This window comes from Haliotis rubra, unplaced genomic scaffold (assembly GCF_003918875.1).
Source record: "Haliotis rubra isolate DU_JTF1 unplaced genomic scaffold, ASM391887v1 Scf578, whole genome shotgun sequence".
Lineage (NCBI taxonomy): Eukaryota > Metazoa > Mollusca > Gastropoda > Lepetellida > Haliotidae > Haliotis > Haliotis rubra.
In genome coordinates, this window is record NW_025767277.1 from 234055 (window position 1) to 256851 (window position 22797).

The following is a 22797-nucleotide window of genomic DNA, read 5'->3' on the forward strand; positions in this document are numbered from 1 at the left end:
TGGCGGCAGGGGTGCCAGGAATGGAAATGACACGTTCTATGCATTTTGGGAATCGAACCCGTGCCTTCGGCGTGATCAGCGAACGTTTACACATTGACATCTATTTATATGATCAGGATTTGTCTGCTCTGGAAAAGAGGGGAATTGTGAATAAAACTTCGTACTTAGATAATCTTGGCGGTAATGTACAATCAATTTGAAAAAATAGAAGACCTCTTTCCGTTTTAGAATTATTACTTTTTGTTTCATATTTTATATTTAACCGTCCTCTCGCTGTTTCTCGGGAGGCTCGTGACGAGATACAAGCATGGCGTCCGCCGTGAAGTTGAATGATATGACCGAGGGTTGGAATAAATGGCAGGTTGGATTAGTTGTAGGTGTTGGAGCTCTGGGGGTCGCCGGACTTTGGTATTACATGAGAAGGAAAGGAGAGGTCAAAGTCGATAAACTGGACATTGTCGATTCTAACCAAAATGCCAACAACAAGGCGTCTGCTAAACCGAAGGTAAAACGGGAATGGCGTAAATCCCCATGTTTATAAATAACCCCTTGGTTAATTTCAGATAATTTTATCTGAATGCGTGTTGCAATCAACTTGTACAGGCACTTACCAGTCATCTGTCCGACCCTATTCATATTTAGTATAGTACATGTACACCCTACAGTGAAACTACTGGAGACGAGTATCACATAGGATATCGTCTCAACATAAGTAATACATCTTCCCTTCCCTCACAATTTGGATGACAGTCACTGGGTATCCTAGTACATTTACTTGATAACACGATGCGACTAGTAATGCTACCTAATAAAGTTGGGATTGATAATCGGAAATATCGTCATGGTCTCTGATGTGAAGAATTATCAATGATTAACGTTATGACATTTGTGTCATTGATACTCATGTACATTAACTGTTGTGATGAAATGTAGTGCTAATTTACCTACACAATACAAAGCTATGTCTTCATTTCTGGACACTTTCTACATCATATTCAGGGTGCTCTTTAGTTCATAGTCCATGCATAAATATATCACCACTCACCAGTGATGTGGGGTAGCCTAGTGGTTAAAACGTTTGCTCATCACGCCGAAGACCTGGGTTCGATTCCCCACATGGGCTTCGATTCCTCACTCACTCACCAGTGATGTAAAAAATATGAGGATTTCGTACATACTTTGGGGGCAGTTTTGCTTAAAGATATTTTCTGAAATTCCTCGATAATCAATCAATATTTAGTTAATGATTTTGATCTCTTTAATCTATATCCATAGCAAGCCCTTCTAATTAACTCTCACTCACTGATCTCCCAGTCTCATCGGTGCTTAGCTTGGCTTTCATGATGATAAGGCAACTACCTGGTTCGGGTGGTCAGGCTTGCTGACTTGGTTGACACATCGTATACCAATTGCATAGATAGCTTATGCTATTGATCACTGGATCCACACTCAATTATTTACAGGCAACCACCATATAGCTGGAATATTGCTGAGTGTGGTGTTCAACAACAAATAAACAATCATAAAGATTAAAGTTTGGTGGTATATTGTTATTGTGATGATTGTGTGTTGCAGTCGAGGTGGTATATGGTTATATTAAGATGCTTCGTTTAAAGAACAAATAAACTTTGTTTTTTTGTACTCTTTTAACTATTACATATGAAAGATTTGTGGTTAGACTTATGCGGAACACCAAATTCATTCTTAAAAAACTTGTGGTTAATTAATACCGAGCGATTAAAAGTTGCCAAAAAGTCGCCTGCTTCACTCTCGCCCGCCAACGAAACCACAGACAGGTTACGTAACTCTGTCGCCAGAGCACTGCAGTGACGTCATATGAGGACTGATTTTCAGTTAGTTGTATAGAAAGTGTGTAGCACGCTCATCATTTTGATGATTTCTTGACATCAACGACGACATGCAGAATCGTTGCTTTGTCGTCAATTGCTCCGAGGGGTCGGGCGATGGTGTCACCATGCACAGATTTCCACAGGATCCCGCAGTTCGTGCTAAATGGGTTATGTTTGTGAGTGCGAAGCGAGCGTTGTGGAAGCCGGAAACCATATCTTACTTGTGTTCAGATCGCTTCACGGAAGTTAAAGAATCAAAACTACTTACTAGTTGTTGTAAAATATGTATATGATTGATGACCATAGTGATTTTCCATGACACAACTTGTAACATAACAATTTCTTCCTCGGAAGCGAGGTTGTGGTCGAAGTAACAATAATATTGTAAGTAGTATTATATTGACACCCACCTCGCTGCCACGAGAGAAATTGTTATGTCATGTCATGCAAAATCCTATTGGCCATCAATCAAATACATATTTTACTACTTGTAGAAAGTAGTTTTGATTTTGTAACTCGGTGAAAACAAACCTAAATAGCATTTATCCTCAGACTGGCGGATGTTCGCGACAGGGCGCCGCCATTTTTGAAAATCGTAAAGTGACGGGCTAAAGTCTGTTAGAATTAATGAGATTATGGTTTGTTTTCATCAAATTAGAAAATCAAAACTACTTTCTACCCGTAGTTAAATATGTATCGGAATCATAACTAAAAGGATTTTGCATGACACAACTTATAACATAGCGATGTCTTCCACGGAAGCGAGGTGGGGGTCGAAGTCACAAAACTGCGCGATACATTTCTTGCTACATTCACGGGGGCCGTGGGGTAGCCTAGTGGTTAAAGCGTTGGCTCGTCACGGCGAAGACCCGGGTTCGATTCCCCACATGGGCACAATGTGTTAAGCCCATTTCTGGTGTCCCCCGCCGTGATATTGCTGGAATATTGCTAAAAGCGGCGTAAAACTAAACTCAGGCAGTCAGTCAGTGCTACATTCACGTGGTTAATGTCCACTCACCAGTATGTAGATACTAGTCAATGTGCGTCTTTATATTTGGTCTTATAATCTTAATTAGTTTATTATCATACTTGTATGCATTTTGAAACTAAATAAAAAGCAGACGATCTGCTGATACTTATAGTGAATTTATAACAGAACTGTAATATCTAGACATTTTATAGTTTGCCAATGTGAATCATAATTCGCACACACACCCTAGTGTATGTTGTCTGTCTCATTACACTTCACGGCGAAAACAATGATTCTGTTGAATGCTACGACAAATGAATAAAAACAAAATGCAAATATTAAAATTAAAACAGATTAAAGTTATAGGAACACTGTCAGGCTATTACCTTGTTCGAGGAATGTATCCATCAATATCCACACAAACGGGTGATATGCCATTCATCTGCAGCTGTTCTAAATGATGTGTCTTTTAACAGTTTAATATACGAAAAAGTGATAAATCTTTTCAGGTATTTCACATTGGTGTATAGTCTCATTGGTCACCCAAGATAGCACACCTGGCAACTAATTGCATAATGTCCGCCTTTCTTTAAAAACAGTAATTTAGTTAGCCAATAATGGGCAATCAATTAATGTATTACCGGTTAATCCTTTGAAAGAAGGAAGTTGTTTTTATGCAAACACCGACACGACAGAGTGTATTCAGTATAGATTAGTAAATCTACATACATAAACACTATACCTTTTGACAAATCCGCTGTGTAAGATAAAAGTAATTAATCAATCAGCGTGTTATCAGTTTATCCTTTGATAGATGTTTACAATGTTGAATATTTACTCCAGACACAAGAAATGCCAAATGGGAACCTTTGTCGGGTAATCTAAGTGTGTTACCACTAATTATACCTGTTATAAATTCATTAATTGACCATCAAGTGAATGATGACAAATAACGTGTAGGTTTATACCACCTAACATGGGTTACAACAAGGGAGTATTAATTGCTGTATTGCATGTGAAAACTTATGGGCCGCACTGTTTTGAGAATACAAACAGATTTTTATATGACATGATTAAATATCGAGGTAAAAAAACACAGAAATGGGATCAATTTGGATCATTCATTATACAAATAAGGCCTAACGACACCAAGCGATTTTGACAGAATCGTCTATGAAAACAAGTTGTAACTCGGAAACTAGGCAAAGCAGGAGACAAAATTAATGACAGTAGATTGTGAGAACATATAGCTTTCATTTTCCACAACAGTTGTCATGATTTCAGGTTTATACAAACCTGTAAACAAGATAATTTACCCCCTCAAATGTAGATGAATTCTGCATCGGCTCTCTTATCTATTCCTCATATGACGTCACAGAGACGCCCCGCTCTGATTGGTTGAAATTTCGTTCGCGGGTGAGAATTGTGCACTGTTGTCAAAAAGGTCGATTTAAGTTAATTAAAGACCGGAGTGAGTAGTTTTAATGACGGGGTTTCATTTATAGCTATGCCAGTTAGTGATTTATGTATTTGTACCCCCCTAGAGTATATGTGATCTTTAAAGATCAAAGGAATCAACAGTATTTTGTCAGGTGCCATTCTAGCCCTTCCCCCTTGTAATCAATCATACCCTTGGTAACTGACATCACAATGCATGACAGTTGTCCAGTCACCTACAGTACTACTAACTCCATAGCACCCCATTTCTTGGTTTGCAGTTGCTTCAGTCGGCAAGTATCAGTGATGGAAGAATTATTTTCAACTTTTTTTATGGAAAATGTTGCATGACATTCAGGTTCATGTGGGTGTATTGGTCTAACCTTATATTGGAAATAGAAATGCAATGTTCATATTGAGTGATATGGTTTATGTTTATCTCAGATTCAGTTAGAAAAATATAGAGAAGATGGTTAACCCAAACATAAAACTTCTTCAAACTGTATGTCATTTGTTTAGAAAGGAACGTTATTGCTGGAATGTTGCTATAAGTGGTGTAAAAGTAAACTCACTCGTGTTAACATGCACATCAGTTAGTGAGTTAGCCCTGAACGAGGATTGTTAATTCAAGTCACCGACACTGTCGCTTTTCTGTTTGTTTTCTGCCTCACATCAATGGTTGGTAGGTATTGAATTCGGAATCTTAGTAAAGAAATACAGTTTGTTCTATCTCCATGTATAGTTATCGAACTGTATTTCCAAATTATGATGATTGTGTTTTGCCGTAAGTATGGTATAATGTTGTAATGATGATTGTGTTTTGCCGTAAGTATGGTATAATGTTGTTATGATGATTGTGTGTTGCCGTAAGTATGGTGTAATGTTGTTATGATGATCGTGTGTTGCCGTAAGTATGGTATAATGTTGTTATGATGATTGTGTGTTGCCGTAAGTATGGTGTAATGTTGTTATGATGATTGTGTTTTGCCGTAAGTATGGTATAATGTTGTTATGATGATTGTGTGTTGCCGTATGTATGGTATAATGTTGTTATGATGATCGTGTGTTGCCGTAAGTATGTTGTTATGATGATTGTGTGTTGCCGTAAGTATGGTGTAATGTTGTTATGATGATTGTGTTTTGCCGTAAGTATGGTATAATGTTGTTATGATGATTGTGTGTTGCCGTAAGTATGGTGTAATGTTGTTATGATGATTGTGTGTTGCCGTAAGTATGGTGTAATGTTGTTATGATGATTGTGTGTTGCCGTAAGTATGGTGTAATGTTGTTGTTGATGATGATTGTGTGTGTGTTGCCGTAAGTATGGTATAATGTTGTTATGATGATTGTGTGTTGCCGTAAGTATGGTATAATGTTGTTATGATGATTGTGTGTTGCCGTAATTGTTGTAATGGTATGGTGTAATGTTGTTATGATGATTGTGTGTTGCCGTAAGTATGGTATAATGTTGTTATGATGATTGTGTGTTGCCGTAAGTATGGTATAATGTTGTTATGATGATTGTGTGTTGCCGTAAGTATGGTATAATGTTGTTATGATGATTGTGTTTTGCCGTAAGTATGGTATAATGTTGTTATGGTGATTGTGTTTTGCCGTAAGTATGGTATAATGTTGTTATGATGATTGTGTGTTGCCGTAAGTATGGTATAATGTTGTTATGATGATTGTGTTTTGCCGTAAGTATGGTATAATGTTGTTATGATGATTGTGTTTTGCCGTAAGTATGGTATGATGTTGTTATGATGATTATGTGTTGCCGTAAGTATGGTATAATGTTGTTATGGTGATTGTGTGTTGCCGTAAGTATGGTATAATGTTGTTATGATGATTGTGTGTTGCCGTATGTATGGTATAATGTTGTTATGATGATTGTGTGTTGCCGTTAGTATGGTATAATGTTGTTATGGTGATTATGTGTTGCCGTAAGTATGGTATAATGTTGTTATGATGATTGCGTGTTTCAGTCACTGCAAGAACAAGCTCAGGAATCCAAGAAGGAAGGTAATGTTTTCTTCAAGAATGGCCAATACCCAGCTGCTATCTCCTGCTACACACAGGCCATCAAGATGTGTCCACAGGAACATTCTGGAGATATCGCCACATTCTACCAAAACCGTGCAGCAGCCTTTGAACAACTGGTAGGTTTTGTAATCTACTGATTATACTGATGGAAATATTTACCATGTTCAGAGAATTCCGAAATAGTTGGCATTGTTTGGACTATTTACATTGATCTTCAAATGGTTTCAGTTTAGGTGATTGTTACAAAAGAATTCAAGATAGTCCCAGATAAGCTGCGAATCCTGGTAAAATACGCATATAAAATTTCCAATTACGCATTGAAAAATAATTGTTGCATACCAATTACGCATTTAAAATGTATAAAAATCGCTTGTGTAATGAAAGACATCGATTGCTATCAAGTTGCACTGTTAGTATAGGACAAGTGTTGTACTGTCAGTATAGGATGAGTGATTTTTTATTAAATAATTTCCATTATATTTAAGTTGGTTTTCATTAGGTAAGACATAAGGCAGAACATACCTGTTTAGTAAACTTACTCAATGACATAATACCTAGGTGAGTAAAATGACTGAAATACGCACATATTCGAAAGTAGTGGGTAACGGAAAATGAAATACCCACTCAACATTCATAATACCCACTCCCCCAAAATGCAGTGGGTACAGTACCCACATGAGCTAAATCTTATCTGGAGCTCTGATATTATTATCACAAAGTTTGTTCAGGCTTGAATGTGTTGAAAAGGCTTTGAATTTAGCTGTTCAGCTTTGAAGAATTTGCCTTCAAAATGCCTTGAAGTTGTTAACACATGTGTTGTTAAATTTACAATTACTGTAAAGTGGCAAATTGAATGCCATGACATTATAAAGAATTGCTAACAATAGCACCAACTGTGGCGTTCTTCAAGGAGGAAGCGGGGTTATGAAATGGTAACTCTGTGTCAGTCAGTGGTTTTTAAACTATGGATTAAAATAAAAGTTTCTGATTTACACTTACAGTCTCTTTTTGTCAAATCTTGGTAAGATTATTCCAGAACTGAACACTGATTTGATGCCTTCATTTGAGCATTGAACAAAAGAAACACAAGTAAACCAGTTGAAAAGGATACAATGCATTATTGTCTTTATATTAACAAAAAGAAGCAATTCAAGTGTATAAGTACACAAGGAACAAAATATTAAGTAGCTAGTCATGATTTATTTTGCACATTTTACATATATATGTGACCCGTGAAGGTCCGGGTCTATTAGAATAGCCCTTCAGCAACCCATGCTTGCTTTAAAAGGCGACTATGCTTGTCGTAAAAGGCGACTAACGGGATCGGGTGGTCAGGCTCGCTGACTTGGTTGACACGTCATCGGTTCTCCATTGTGCAGATCGATGCTCATGCTGTTGATCACTGGATTGTCTAGTCCAGACTCGATTATTTACAGACCGCTGCCATATAGCTGGAATATTGCTGAGTGCGGCGTAAAACTCAACTCACTCACTCACTCACATATATATGCAGCTGATCTGGAGATCTGTACCTTTAATGTTTATGTTTCTTAGGGAGAGAAAAACAATGTCCTTGAAGACCTGAATCAGGCAATATCCCTCAACAAACGCTACCCCAAAGCACTTGCTCGTCGGGCCAGGGCTCACGAGATTGCAGAAAACTATGCATTGGCCCTAGAAGGTAAGATGTTACTTGACTGTAGGGCCAAATATCACTGATAACTGTCTGATTCATGTTTACGTTGACTGTACAATGTCTTTATGTACTAGACTTTGTCAGCGTGCATTTACAGTTCTTCACATTGTCATGGTTGACATGGGCAGATTGACATATTCACTGCCTAACATAACCAGTCACACATATACACTGTCTGACATGTCTTGTCTCACATGTACATGCTCTGACATGACTAGTCTCACATGCATACTGTCTGACATGACTAGTCTCACATGTATACTGTCTGACATGACTAGTCTCACATGTATACTGTCTGACATGACTAGTCTCACATGTATACTGTCTGACATGACTCGTCTCACATGTACACTGTCTGACATGACCAGTCTCATATGTACACTGTCTGAAATGACTAAAGTACTGTCGGAAATGCTTGAAAAATGCTTTTTGACTTATATTTAAAATTCAGAGGTATTACAGTTACTTAAATAACAAATATCACTTCAAGAAACATCTACCTAATGTAGACCGAGGGAATAAATTTTGAGATATGCTCTAAAATGTGTTTTTACTGATGAAAATACCAAAAACTTAGAAAAATAAGGGGTAGTGGGACCTTATTTGAAACAAACATTAACTGCCTGTGTTACGTCATCAGCATGCGCGCTTTCGACAGGTGAAATTGACACCTGAGCACACGCCCGGGCGAGGGGTCATCTCAATAGATGTTTTCTGCAAAATGTTGAATATGTGCATTATAGTATAATGACATCAGTTATGTAAGGGATCATTTGTGTTTGTGTGTTTGTTTTGAAATAAACATACGAATTACTGTACATTGAAAAGAATCCTATCACTTGTGTTATCTTATCGATTGATTGTAGAAATGTGCAACGTTTTAATAAATGTTTTGCATGTCAACAGATTATTTCAATGAAAAAATATGGATGTAATTCGGTCAGTTTAATCTAGTTGTGAACATTGGCCACAGATTTAAAGTCACTGGTGTAGCTTCTTTAGAATATATATATTTTTCTTCTCATAAAGTTTGTAGACCGCCCGTCTAAGCACTCCCTTGTCAAAGTTGTCAAGGATGGTTTTACGTCCCTGTTTTGCATTTGGGACAGTCCCTGTCTTGTCTGATTTGTTTACAATATTGTAAACTTGTTGGTTAGACATGCCAACAGCTCTACACGTTCTGTAATTAACCCTTTCTAAACTAATGAAAGGTTTACCTCTGTCTTTTTTAAGCAGAAAAAAACTGTAAACCTTTGCAACAATCGACTGCAAATCGTTGGCCATAGTGGATGCTGTGATAAAGATGTGCATGCATGACGGGAAACTTATTTATCAAGACTTAACATTTATATTAATATTTCTTCAATAAAGAAAACGATAATTAAGTAAAGTAACACAAACATTCAACATTTATTTGTTTAGGAAAAACGTTAATTCATATTTTTACACCACCTGTATTATTAGCATAAATGTAAAGACTATTTCAGATTTCTGTTGTTGAACTCTTAAGTTGCTGTTTTGGTACCAAATTCTATCCTGTAAACTACCCTTTAAATGCATCGGAATGTTAAATCGATTGAAATAAAAATTAGGTAGACAATAGGCGAGTTGATATATTGACAACATAGTACATGTATCACCTTTATAAAGATATTAAGGCTATAAAGCATTTTTCTAGCATTTCCGACAGTACTTTAGTCTCACATGTACACTGTCTGACATGACTAGTCTCATATGTACACTGTCTGACATGACCAGTCTCATATGTACACTGTCTAACATGACCAGTCTCACATGTACACTGTCTAACATGACCAGTCTCACATGTACACTGTCTGACATGACCAGTCTCATATGTACACTGTCTAACATGACTAGTCTCACATGTACACTGTCTGACATGACTAGTCTCATATGTACACTGTCTGACATGACCAGTCTCATATGTACACTGTCTGACATGACCAGTCTCACATGTACACTGTCTAACGTGACTAGTCTCACATGTACACTGTCTGACATGACTAGTCTCACATGTACACTGTCTAACATGACCAGTCTCACATGTACACTGTCTGACATGACCAGTCTCATATGTACACTGTCTAACATGACTAGTCTCACATGTACACTGTCTGACATGACTAGTCTCATATGTACACTGTCTGACATGACTAGTCTCACATGTACACAGTCTGACGTGACTAGTCTCATATGTACACTGTCTGACATGACCAGTCTCATATGTACACTGTCTGACATGACCAGCCTCACATGTACACTGTCTGACATTACCAGTCTCACATGCATATAAGTGTACACAACAAACGTGTCTCAAGAGACTTACATATGCAAGATCTCACTGGCCTAATGTCTCTCCCATCTCACACATTTCTCTCTCCAGACATCACAGCATGCTGTTTGTTGGAGGGCTTCCAGAACCAGCAGAGTCTGGTCGTGGCTGACCGTGTCCTCAAACTACTCGGCAAGAGCAAGGCCCGTGAAACATATTCTGTAAGTGTTATACTGTAAATTATCCACAATAATCATAGATTTCCAGTCACAGTGTTGGTAGTCAACAATGCTATGTTATAATTCCCACTAAGAGGATACAGGTTGATGTGAACCTTTGATTGGAGCTCACTAATTGTCTCCTCAGACACTGTTAGTAAGAAACACTTTTTGGAAATATTGTTGTGAAATACAAGTTTTGAAAATTGGTGAAGATCTTTTTGGGTTCCAAACCTTGCTTGTTCTCAATTCTGAACTTCATGAACCGTTTGCAGATAACCATGGTAACAGGAATGTAGTGGTGTTCCAATTAATTGAAATAATGGAATATTGTGACCAAACGACCAAACTCAGTCAGATTATCTAATAATCGGACACAAACTGTTTTAGTGTTTGAAATACTTGACAACTTGACAACAGAACATATCTTAGAAGTTGTCAGGGCCTGAGAACGTGTTATGTTCTTAGAAAACTCTCCACTCACTGAAAAGTCATGACTGAATATTTCTTGAAGACTCCAGGAAGTTTATGTTCATGATATTTTAGTCATCACTTTAAAGTAGCAAGTTGCATCATTTTACACTGGATGGACAATTTGCAAATGCAATTTGTAGTTTCCAAGTTTGAGTGTGGACTAAAGACTCAGTTGTCTTTGTTTATAAAGGTAAAACTTTCAGAAACTGCCATAAAGCAATTTTCACTGACTTTGTTCCTCAGAGTCGCACACCATCACTGCCATCACAGTTCTTCATGAAGAATTACTTTGCTGGCTTCTGTCACGACCCCATCTTCAAAACATCCAGTGCTGGGAAGGCTGAACCCCTGACGAAGCCGGAGGAAGGGGAGACAACTGAGGAACCTGTGCTTAATGGAGAAGCAGAGGGCACTACAAAAGAAGAAAGGTGAGGAAAATTCAATTCAGCCAATGGCCAAGATATTAAAATACCTGTGCTCCCATGGAATGTACTATCATTGGCTGATACATACTCACTCCCTATGGCTAGGAGAGTGATGATGTTTGGGGAGGGGAGGGGAGAGAAGAAAAGAAGAGTGTGTCACCCATTTTGTTCCTGGGGGATGTGTGTGTGCTGGTGTCATCAATTTTGTACACATGCAGTAGGGTGTGGTCAGCAGTTTTGTACATGACATGAAGGGAGGGGAGGGTCACTGTGCTGACACTATCTCTTCCAAATGAAATTCCTGGCCATAAAAAAAACCCCCACTCTTATCCAGGCCCCAACTACAGTAGATGGTTTGACAGGTTTCTGTGACAGTTGAATATGCCTGGTTAGCAGAATGTGGAAGGAAGACAACTAAATCAAATTTTTGCTGATGAATATTGTTCTAACATGGTATCCCTTTCACCAAGCCAAATAGCACGGTTCGCATGTTTTTGGATTAAATAGAAGATCGATATGAAGAAAATATTCATAGTGGCTGGTTGGTTGTTTCTTGTTTTACATTGCACTCAGCAATATTCCAGCAGTATAGCGGTGGTCTGTAAATAATCAAGTCTGGACCAGACACTCCCGTGATCAACAGCATGAGCATCAATCAATGCAATTGGGATACGATGACATGTGTCAACCGAGTCAGCGAGTCTGACCACCTGATCCTATTAGTCACCTCTTAAGATAAGCATGGGTTACTGAAGATCAATTCTAACCCATATCTACACGGTTTAGTCATAGTGAATAGTGTGGAGATTTATGGGTTTCAAATCCGGGCAGTGGGGTAGTCAGTGGTTAAAGTGAATAGAATCCCCGCATGGGTGTGAAGATTTGATGTTGCTGGAATATTTAAAACCAAACTCAATCAGTCAGTCAGTCAAATCCCTCTTAAATTTTTTTTACAACTAATGACTTTGCTGCACTCTCCTATTCATATTACAGTTTTGCTTATAGCATGTTATTCACATGAATACTGTTCAGCTTGTTTGTAACAGTGAATGGAATTATCTCCCTTTACTGTTGTTGCTTAGACAGCAGTTCGTGACAGTCATGATTGCATTGTGAGAGTGGTACTACCAATCCCATGGCTACCGATCTCTTGACAACCACAAGTTGGGTCCAATTTTAGTAAAATTCCTCCACTGCACCACTGTGAACAACTGACAACACAAATGTATATGATCTGTTATTTAACAACTGATCATATCCCTCCTCAGCCTCTTTGAGCAGGCCCAGCAACAGGTCAACCAGCAGCAGTATGGGCAGCTCATCGAACTGTGTACCAAGGAGCTGGAGCTGAAGGACACCCCCCACCGCCACAAGGCCCTACTGATGAGGGGTACCATGTATGTCCTGTACGGCCAGGGCGAGGAGGCCATGAAGGATCTGTCCACTTTGTTGGAGATGGAAGGAGTGGACACAAAGGTTAGTATGGTCAGGTTGACTCTGTGAATGATCTGTCCACTTTGTTGGAGATGGAAGGAGTGGACACAAAGGTTAGTATGGTCAGGTTGACTCTGTGAATGATCTGTCCACTTTGTTGGAGATGGAAGGAGTGGACACAAAGGTTAGTATGGTCAGGTTGACTCTGTGAATGATCTGTCCACTTTGTTGGAGATGGAAGGAGTGGACACAAAGGTTAGTATGGTCAGGTTGACTCTGTGAATGATCTGTCCATTTTGTTGGAGATGGAAGGAGTGGACACAAAGGTTAGTATGGTCAGGTTGACTCTGTGAAGGATCTGTCCACTTTGTTGGAGATGGGAGGAGTGGACACAAAGATTAGTATGGTCAGGTTGACTCTGTGAATGATCTGTCCACTTTGTTGGAGATGGAAGGAGTGGACACAAAGGTTAGTATGGTCAGGTTGACTCTGTGAATGATCTGTCCACTTTGTTGGAGATGGAAGGAGTGGACACAAAGGTTAGTATGGTCAGGTTGACTCTGTGAATGATCTGTCCACTTTGTTGGAGATGGAAGGAGTGGACACAAGATTAGTATGGTCAGGTTGACTCTGTGAATGATCTGTCCACTTTGTTGGAGATGGAAGGAGTGGACACAAAGGTTAGTATGGTCAGGTTGACTCTGTGAATGATCTGTCCACTTTGTTGGAGATGGAAGGAGTGGACACAAAGATTAGTATGGTCAGGTTGACTCTGTGAATGATCTGTCCACTTTGTTGGAGATGGGAGGAGTGGACACAAAGATTAGTATGGTCAGGTTGACTCTGTGAATGATCTGTCCACTTTGTTGGAGATGGAAGGAGTGGACACAAAGGTTAGTATGGTCAGGTTGACTCTGTGAATGATCTGTCCACTTTGTTGGAGATGGAAGGAGTGGACACAAAGGTTAGTATGGTCAGGTTGACTCTGTGAAGGATCTGTCCACTTTGTTGGAGATAGACCCTGTGGAGTTGATGGTCAGTCCTAGCATTCTGTGGTATTTTTGTTCAGGTGTTGTATACAATACCAAGCATAAAGACACATTGCAGCAGAGTTACAACTGATTATTGTTTTTGAAAGTACAATTTGTCATCAAGCCTAGTTAAGAGATTTAATACAAATATTAGATGCCTCTGAAAACAGTAGATGACACGATGGAAGGTTTGTAAGCTTTTTGGTGTTTTTCAGGTGCGAGTGAATGCCCTGGTCAAGATGGGGAGTCTGGTGATGCAGGCTGACAACGCACAGGAGGCTCTGGTGTGTTTCTCCACTGCTGAGAAGGAGGACAACAAGAACTCAGACGTGTTCCATCATCGTGGACAGGTCAGCCCATGTTTTGTCATTAAACAGATCATAGGTACCACCTCTGTCCTTTTAGGACCTTGTGTTTTTCACTGATACAGACTAAACTTTGAGTAAACCAGTTCCTGATCTTCCAATGAAGGTCACCTATTTAGATTCAAGAGCTGATAACAGTACACAGTGTTTGCCAAAACTGTTTGCTCTAACCAGGATTAACGGGTCACAGTGTTTGACGTGGATTGTCTTTTGTTATAGCACAAATGAGTGAGTGAGTTTAGTTTTACGCCGCACTCAGCAATATTCCAGCTATATGGCGGCGGTCTGTAAATAATCGAGCCTGGACAAGACAATCCAGTGATCAACAGCATGAGCATCAATCTGCGCAATTGGGAACCGATGACATGTGTCAATCAAGTCAGCGAGTCTGACCACCTGATCCCGTAAGTCACCTCTTACAACAAGCATGGGTTACTGAAGGTTCATTCTAACCCGGATCTTCACGGTTTGTCATAGCGCAACAACATGGGCCAAACATTTCATGTTATCAAAACTAGTGTGCGGACCACAGTCAAGATCTGGTGACATCGCTGAAGTATAACACATTGTCATTCATTGAGAATTACCACATGTCATGTTGCTGTGATATATCATTTGTGATGTTGCACGATATTACCGAGTTCATCACAAAGTGAACACAATTTCTTCTTATTTGATGTTACTGTGATCATGGTGATGGTGATGTTACAGTGTTGCAAATGATGTTGCCTTTCATTCCATTGAGGAGAATGAAAATTTTCATTGCCTGCCATTTGAATGATGACAGCTTGGCCATATTTTGATATCATTGAAATATAAAATTTGAGTTGGCTTTGACTTTTTTTAACCTAGCTCAATCTAAAATGTACAATAGTTGCTTATACAGTGTGCAGAGAAACACCATGATTTTAGTTCCTCTGACATTGTTTAACATCATGCCGTGTTTGTAAGTGCATGATTTGGAGTTCTGATGAAGTGACAATTCAAACAAGTTCACATTGATTTGGTATTGTGAAACTTTATTTGTTTTATTAGACTGGGATTAATTCTAAAACATCTTTCTGGAATTACTATGTTTGCATCTTTGAATATTAAATATACAAGTGACACAATGGATCAGCTAAAAATACAGTCTGTCCCAAGCAATGTTGCTGGGGATGATGCTGTGTTTTTGTGATGTTACTTTTTTGTTACTGATATAGAAGCAACACAGACATATTTAGTATGTTTCAAATGGAATGTTCTTTTCAGCAACTGCTTTTGGTGGAGAAACTAGATGATGCCATCAAGGACTTTGACATGAGCATCAGCCTGTCTCCAGACTTTGCCACATCCTATGTCCAGAGAGCCTATGCAGGTATGCAGCTACATATGCTTAGTCCTATTTCATATGCTGTTACTTAATGTAAAACCTGGCTTGCCTTGTCGGTGCTGGTTAGCCCAACCTGGATAATCATGGATCAAACATTGGTGACCGAAACATTAAACAACATACACTCATGTAATGATGGCTCAAGACACAAGCAGATATTACAGTTGTATGTATTTTTGGCTTAGAGTAAAGCTTTGTGTTTACTTTGATTTGTTACTTTCTTTAAGTTACAGTTAATTGTGATGTTACAGAGCACAGATCTGCGGTCACGCAGCAGAGTCCAATGAAACTGATGAAGGCCGACGCCAGCTTCAAGCAGGCTCTAGAGAAGTTCCCCAACTGCTCAGACATCTACTTGCTGTATGGACAGGTATGTCAAAGTCAGGGAAAGATGTTTATTGTAAGTTATACTGCAGACAGGGTCCCAGTACACCATTTCTGACAGTGTAGGTCCTCTGTACACCATGGGACCGCCTCCGTGGTGTAGTGGTTATAGCATCAGTCCGGAGAACGGAAGGTCGCGGGTTCGATCCCCGTCCGCGCCATACCAAAAGACGTTAAAATGTGGTGCTTGTTGGCCCCTGCCTGGCGCTCTGCATTAATGGGTACAACAAGGACTGGTCGGCTCTTAGTTGGTATACTGTGTCTGAGTGGGGTATTCATGCTTCACTGCGGCATGGTGTCTCAGTGGGCTAGCGTTATAAAACCAGCTTCAGTCTGGGCTAGTACAAGCAGCCTCACATACACACGCATGCACATCGTCATATGAGCGAAATATTCTCAAGTACGACGTTAAACCCCATTTCACCTCACTTTACCTGTATATCATGTCTGACAGTGTAGGTCCAATGTACACCATGTCTACAGTGTAGGTCCCATGTACACCATGTCTGACAGTGTAGGTCCCCTGTACACCATGTCTGACAGTGTAGGTCCCCTGTACACCATGTCTACAGTGTAGGTCCCATGTACACCATGTCTGACAGTGTAGGTCCCCTGTACACCATGTCTGACGGTGTAGGTCCCCTGTACACCATGTCTGACAGTGTAGGGTCCCCTGTACACCATGTCTACAGTGTAGGTCCCTGTACACCATGTCTGACAGTGTAGGTCCCCTGTACACCATGTCTGACAGTGTAGGTCCCCTGTACACCATGTCTGACAGTGTAGGTCCCCTGTACACCATGTCTACAGTGTAGGTCCCCTGTACACCATGTCTGACAGTGTAGGTCCCCTGTACACCATGTCTACAGTGTAGGTCCCCTGTACACCATGTCTGACAGTGTAGGTCCCTATACACAATGTATACAAAGTACAATGTAGGTCCCCTGTACACCATGTCTGACAGCGTAGGTCCCCTGTACACCATGTTTGACAATGTAGGTCCCTATACACCATGTATACAAAGTACAATGTAGGTCCCCTGTACACCATGTCTGACAGTATAGGTCCCCTGTACACCATGTACACCATGTCTGACAGTGTAGGTCCCTGCACACCATGTCTGACAATGTAGGTCCCTGTAACCATGTCTGACAGTGTAGGTCCCTATAAACCATGTATACAAATGTACAATGTAGGTCCCCTGTACACCATGTCTGACAGTGTAGGTCCCCTGTACACCATGTCTGACAATGTAGGTCCCTATACACCATGTCTGACAATGTAGGTCCCTGTACACCATGTCTGACAGTGTAGGTCCCTATAAACCATGTATACTGTACAAATTACAATGTAGGTCCCCTGTACACCATGTCTGACAGTGTAGGTCCCCTATACACCATGTCTGACAATGTAGGTCCCCTATACACCATGTATACAAAATACAATGTAGGTCCCCTGTACACCATGTCTGGCAGTGTAGGTCCCCTGTACACCCATGTCTGACAGTGTAGGTCCCTATACACCATGTATACAAAGTACAATGTAGGTCCCCCTGTACACCATGTCTGACAGTGTAGGTCCCTGTACACCATGTCTGACAGTGTAGGTCCCCTGTACACCATGTCTGACAGTGTAGGTCCCCTGTACACCATGTCTGACAGTGTAGGTCCCCTGTACACCATGTCTGACAGTATAGGTCCCCTGTACACCATGTCTGACAGTGTAGGTCCCCTGTACACCATGCACCATGTTGGTCTGACAGTGAAGGTAGGTCCCCTGTGCACCATGTCTGACATGTCTGAATAGGTACCCTGTACACTCTGTCAACCAGGATAGATTAAATGTTATGTTTTGCACTAGCTGTTGAGCAGCACATGAGGTTGTACCACCCCCAGTAAATGCTTGTGTTTGACAGGCCCAGTGTGATCAGGGAGACTTCACCCGTGCTGAGGAACTGTTCACCAGGGCCGAGAGCCTGGAGCCTGACAATGCCAACATCCTGGTGCATCGTGGGTAAGCAGTGCCATACTGGGATGATGACGACAAGTCGATTCAAGGGAGACAACTCAGCCAGTCAATCAATATTTCTTACTTATGGGTGTTGACTGAATGTGGAAAATTTGTCACTTACTTTAATTTGTTTGTACTTACATTCTGTACAAAACTATTTTATAAATGAAAGTACATATTGTGTATCTGAGAAATGTAATGCTCTATTAATTAGGCAGGTGGTATTCAAACTTGTCGATTCTACATTTTGGCTAGTGTGTATATTCTATGTTCATCAAGCCATGCTGGCTATTGTACCGTCAAGGATAAGTGAATCAATCAGATCAGCATTTGCTGAGTACGGTTTGTTCAGTCAGTACATGCAGTCGTCTGAGCAGTGACCGTTTCTTACCCAAGTTTCACACTTCACAGTGAGAATGGCACAATAGTGTGACTTGGACCTAACTCACATGTTATTACAAGCTTTTATTGAAGAGCATTATTTCAAATTGTTGTCAAGACTGTAGAAGACTAATATCAAATTTCTTAAACTGACCAATCAGATATGAAGACAGTTTAAAACATGGAAAGTTATTCAGAGCGAGACTAAATCTTACAATACTGTTACCTCACGGTTATAAATAATACAAATTGTATATTTGTCCCCAGGACCACCAGATTAAACTAAACCTCTCTCATTTACTGATTGTCCTTATCTAGTTTGGATACAAAGTTTATGCTCTTTGTCTGGTGTACATAGTTGCAAGGAATGGTATTTAATGACATTTGGCTGTGTATAATTACGTATCATGGATGTTTGAATCCCATCACATTTTCTTTCGGTCCCGTGGGATGCCGGTTTTCACAGGTTTCACTGTACTGATGGAAGAAAATCACTCAATCAATGACTTCCTAGAGTGTGGAGATATCTGAGTATGATATCAATGACTTCCTAGAGTGTGGAGATATGAGTATGATAGCAATGACTTCCTAGAGTGTGGAGATATCTGAGTATGATATCAATGACTTCCTAGAGTGTGGAGATATCTGAGTATGATATCAATGACTTCCCTGGAGAGTGAGTGGAGATATCTGAGTGGAGATATGATATCAATGACTTCCTAGAGTGTGGAGATATCGGAGTATGATAGCAATGACTTCCTAGAGTGTGGAGATATCTGAGTATGATATCAATGACTTCCTAGAGTGTGGAGATATCTCAGTATGATATCAATGACTTCCTAGAGTGTGGCCGCCAGATATCAGCCAATGACTTCCTAGAGCGTGGAGATAGCTGGAATATTGCTGAGTGCGGCGTAAAACTAAACTCACTCACTCACTCCTAGAGTGTGGAGATATCTGAGTATGATATCAATGACTTCCTAGAGTGTGGAGATATCGGAGTATGATATCAGGAAGAAGTAGGTTATGCTCTCTTATTGTTGTGTTGCTGGTGTCAGTCTCAGTGTCTGCTCCTCCAGGTTGCTGTGTCTGCAGACTAGCAAGGATCCGAACCAGGCCCTTGCCATCATCCGGCGAGCAGTGGAGGTCGACCCGCTCTGTGAATATGCACATGAAATCATTGGCACTATTGAGGTTCAGAGGTAAGGTTTTGAGCTGTAGTCCCTGACACTCAGTTGCTTGTTGTAAGATATACACCTGGATTAGTGATTCTACTGTGTAGGACATTTCTCTCTGGTGCAGGGGCTGTAGGGGCGGTGGGGTAGCCTAGTGGTTAAAGCATTCGCTTTCCCTCATGGGTACAATGTGTGAAGCCCAATTCTGGTGTCCCCCGCCATGATATTGCTGGAATATTGCTAGAAGCCGTGTAAAACTCAACTCACTCACTGGCTCATTCCCCCACTCTCTCTGGTGCACATCTGAATTTTACAGGCATATTTGAATTTGTAAGACTGCCCTATTTGAGTAGTCCCTGAACACAACAGCTGAGTATCAAGAGCTTCTGAACTTTCACCATGGTGGCACTGTAGTCCTCATGAGACTCAAACAACAAAGTTGACACAATTCAGTCAACAACACTGTTTCCATTGGATTGCCCTAAAGCCAGTGTTCATTACCCCAGATTCAAATATTGTGGAACCAAACCTCAATTGACAATGAATTCCCTGAAGTTCAACCTTTTGAGGATTCAGTGTTGGTAAATGTCCCAAGAAAACTATGCTGGTTTAAAGAGTCAACTCGATGAAGAGTTCTGGTGAATGTGTTACTTGTGTGTCATCATAACCTTACCATGCCATTTGTTGCTCCCCATATCAATCACTGGATCATCAAATTGTCAATTCATTTACAAGTTACTGTCAGATGGCGTTGGTTTGTGATAAGGGCATATGCCAAAATAACAAGCAAAATTGAAATGTATATAATTTTCGTGTTTCTCACAGAACCAACATGACGGCTGCTGAATACCACTTCAACAAGGCAATAGAGCTGTCTAAGTCCGAGGCCGAGATGGCGCACCTGTTCTCCCTGCTCCACGCCTCCCAGATACAGACCCGTGTCGCACAGAAGCTGGGCATCGAGGTCCCAACATTCGGACCCTAAACCATCTTGTTATACAGGTAAACAGGGCTTGTCATCTACCATAGGTATTCCATACAAGTTAGATAAACGTAATAATGGTTTTAATATTGTGAAAATATTTTGAAGGTATGGACTTACGGTCATTTTTGTTTATTAGAACAAGAATGATCTGATGTAATGTAGGGGAAGTAAGTGAATGGAATTTCATAGTGAAAGACTTTTACCAGGAGGTCTATGAATAATTTAGTTTTATGTGTGCATGATGTGAGCACCATATAATGTTATTAGTTTTGTTTGGATTAGAAGTGAGAAACATATAGAGATTATTACATGAGCAAGTGTGTCATAGGACTTATACGAAATGAGTGTGAAATGTTGTATTACACAATTTTGCACGAGTTTCGTATAAGTCGTGTGGCACACATGCGAGTGTAATAATTTCTTTATCATCCATTATATTCATGTACTTTTGTACAGTAAAACATGCTAAGCCATTGTGACTGTCCTGTTCATTGATGTCATGTTCAATTGTTTAATGACGTCGCAGACGACGAAATACAGAAGAAATGGTTGCTAGGCAAAAGTGATATATGCACATGTGCACATATGATATATATATTATATGACACTAGTTATGTTTCACCATATGGATAATAAATATTATTACGACAACCCTGTTTACTGAAGTACTGAATATTACTGTGTGATTGAATGTTAGAATTATTACTTTATAAGATAAGTTAAGAAAATGTAAGAAATGTTGTTGAACCATTCCAATGCATCAGATTAACCATTTTCTGATTATGTCTTGGAATTATATTAATTATGTAGAGAGAAGCACTTTGATTGGTAAATATCCTTATGCTGGTAGATAGGACCGAATTGAATTGTGATAGAAGCATGATTCAAGATGACTGGCTGTTGATGTAGATAGTTGACTTGCACTTGTAAATTATGGCTTGTTTTGTACCACTTTTATTACATTATGACAGTACTATCCGGGAGAGAATGACACAGTTGGAACTGTGACAGTGCTTGGTGGGATGTAAGCAGATGTCTGTGTCTGTGTCAGAATCCGCTTCTACAGATCCTCACCCATCCTCGATAATCTCCACGGTATACGTTCTGATAAATCTCCACTAGTACCCTGGATGCATATACTTCTTATATCTATTACTAATTGTATTAGCTTCCTTCGCTGGCTCCACCTTCTCACAGTAGCCAATCAGATAAACCATTACAACCAAGTTTACCAGTATCAACAAGGATGGTGGCTGCAGCCGCAAGTGTTTGCTCGCTGTGCGACTCAGGTTTAGGGAAAAAATAATACAGACAAACTGACAGGTCTGAAACCTTAAAAAAGTATATGCAAGAACTCCTCCTACCTCTTTCGGGGTATCTCTGCAACAATTGTGTTGCCAAGTTTAAATAAAAGAAGCGGAAGTGAGTTATGATAGAAGCCTTGTGATTGGTATGCTGAGCTTGCCAGCGTAGACACCTGATTGGATAAAATGCCAGCAAAGGGAGGTAAAAGCCAGCAAAGGGAGGTAATACAATTATGGGGTCATGTCGTAGATGCATCCAGGGTACTAGTGGAGAGTTATCAGAACGTATACCCTGGAGATTATCCAGGACGAACCTCTCCAAGACGTGAAACAATGTTTGTGTGTGTGTGACCATTTCAATATATATGCTTCATGATAATATGCCTAAGATAGAGGATGGTGCTTGCAATTAGTCATTTCAGAGAATCTTTGCATACATATATACATGCTAGGAGGAGGTAAGTTCGACTTAATATTTTGTCAACTTTATTCAGTTAGAAGGGTACACTGAGGTACAAGTAACTGTGATTATATAAATTAATTGACACCTGAAATTTATTAATGTGATGATATCCATCTATTTTCAACACCTGTCAGTACAGTTCAGAAGAGTAAAGAACACAAATATTACTAGACTGAAATTGCTGAAATAATGTTTTGCTTGTTCCTTTGAGTATGTACTGTGCACCCAGTCCAACTTGGCGGCGTCATCTTATGGATATATTTGTGTGTTATGTCTGGTTCTGTTGCCATGGTTTCTATGGATGGAGTGTGAAGATTAAAGTGTTATACCCCTATGTACACTTATATCACATTAATATATCAGCTAATTCCATTGATTTATGTTTGGTGTTGTTTTGAGTGTGGAGGCGATTATTGTTATTATACTTCATCATTGAGTGAGATAGTTCTTAGTCGATGGTGTGTTAGAGATACTGTGGTGTGTGAAA

The 22797-nt window shown here is 39.9% G+C and overlaps 1 protein-coding gene across 1 annotated transcript; it reads left to right on the forward strand.

Moving 5' to 3' along the window:
* Window positions 1-277: 277 nt before the first annotated feature.
* Window positions 278-21997, forward strand: LOC124254615 (mitochondrial import receptor subunit TOM70-like). The gene is made up of 12 exons (XM_046688448.1): window positions 278-505; window positions 6243-6416; window positions 7855-7981; window positions 10401-10510; window positions 11225-11409; window positions 12675-12882; window positions 14087-14221; window positions 15488-15593; window positions 15860-15978; window positions 17908-18005; window positions 19463-19585; window positions 20384-21997. The coding sequence occupies exons 1-12, from the start codon at window positions 308-310 to the stop codon at window positions 20541-20543; spliced, it is 1743 nt and encodes a 580-aa protein (XP_046544404.1). The 5' UTR covers window positions 278-307; the 3' UTR covers window positions 20544-21997.
* The last annotated feature ends 800 nt before the right edge of the window (window positions 21998-22797 follow it).

What these genes read in the sequence shown, in the direction of transcription:
- LOC124254615 (XM_046688448.1), top strand. Translation starts at nt 308, where the DNA reads ATGGCGTCCGCCGTGAAGTTGAATGATATGACCGAGGGTTGGAATAAA. An exon ending in CTATGCATTGGCCCTAGAAG is followed by an intron (nt 7,982 to 10,400) that starts GTAAGATGTTAC and finishes TTCTCTCTCCAG; the next exon opens with ACATCACAGCATGCTGTTTG. An exon ending in TGGAAGGAGTGGACACAAAG is followed by an intron (nt 12,883 to 14,086) that starts GTTAGTATGGTC and finishes GGTGTTTTTCAG; the next exon opens with GTGCGAGTGAATGCCCTGGT.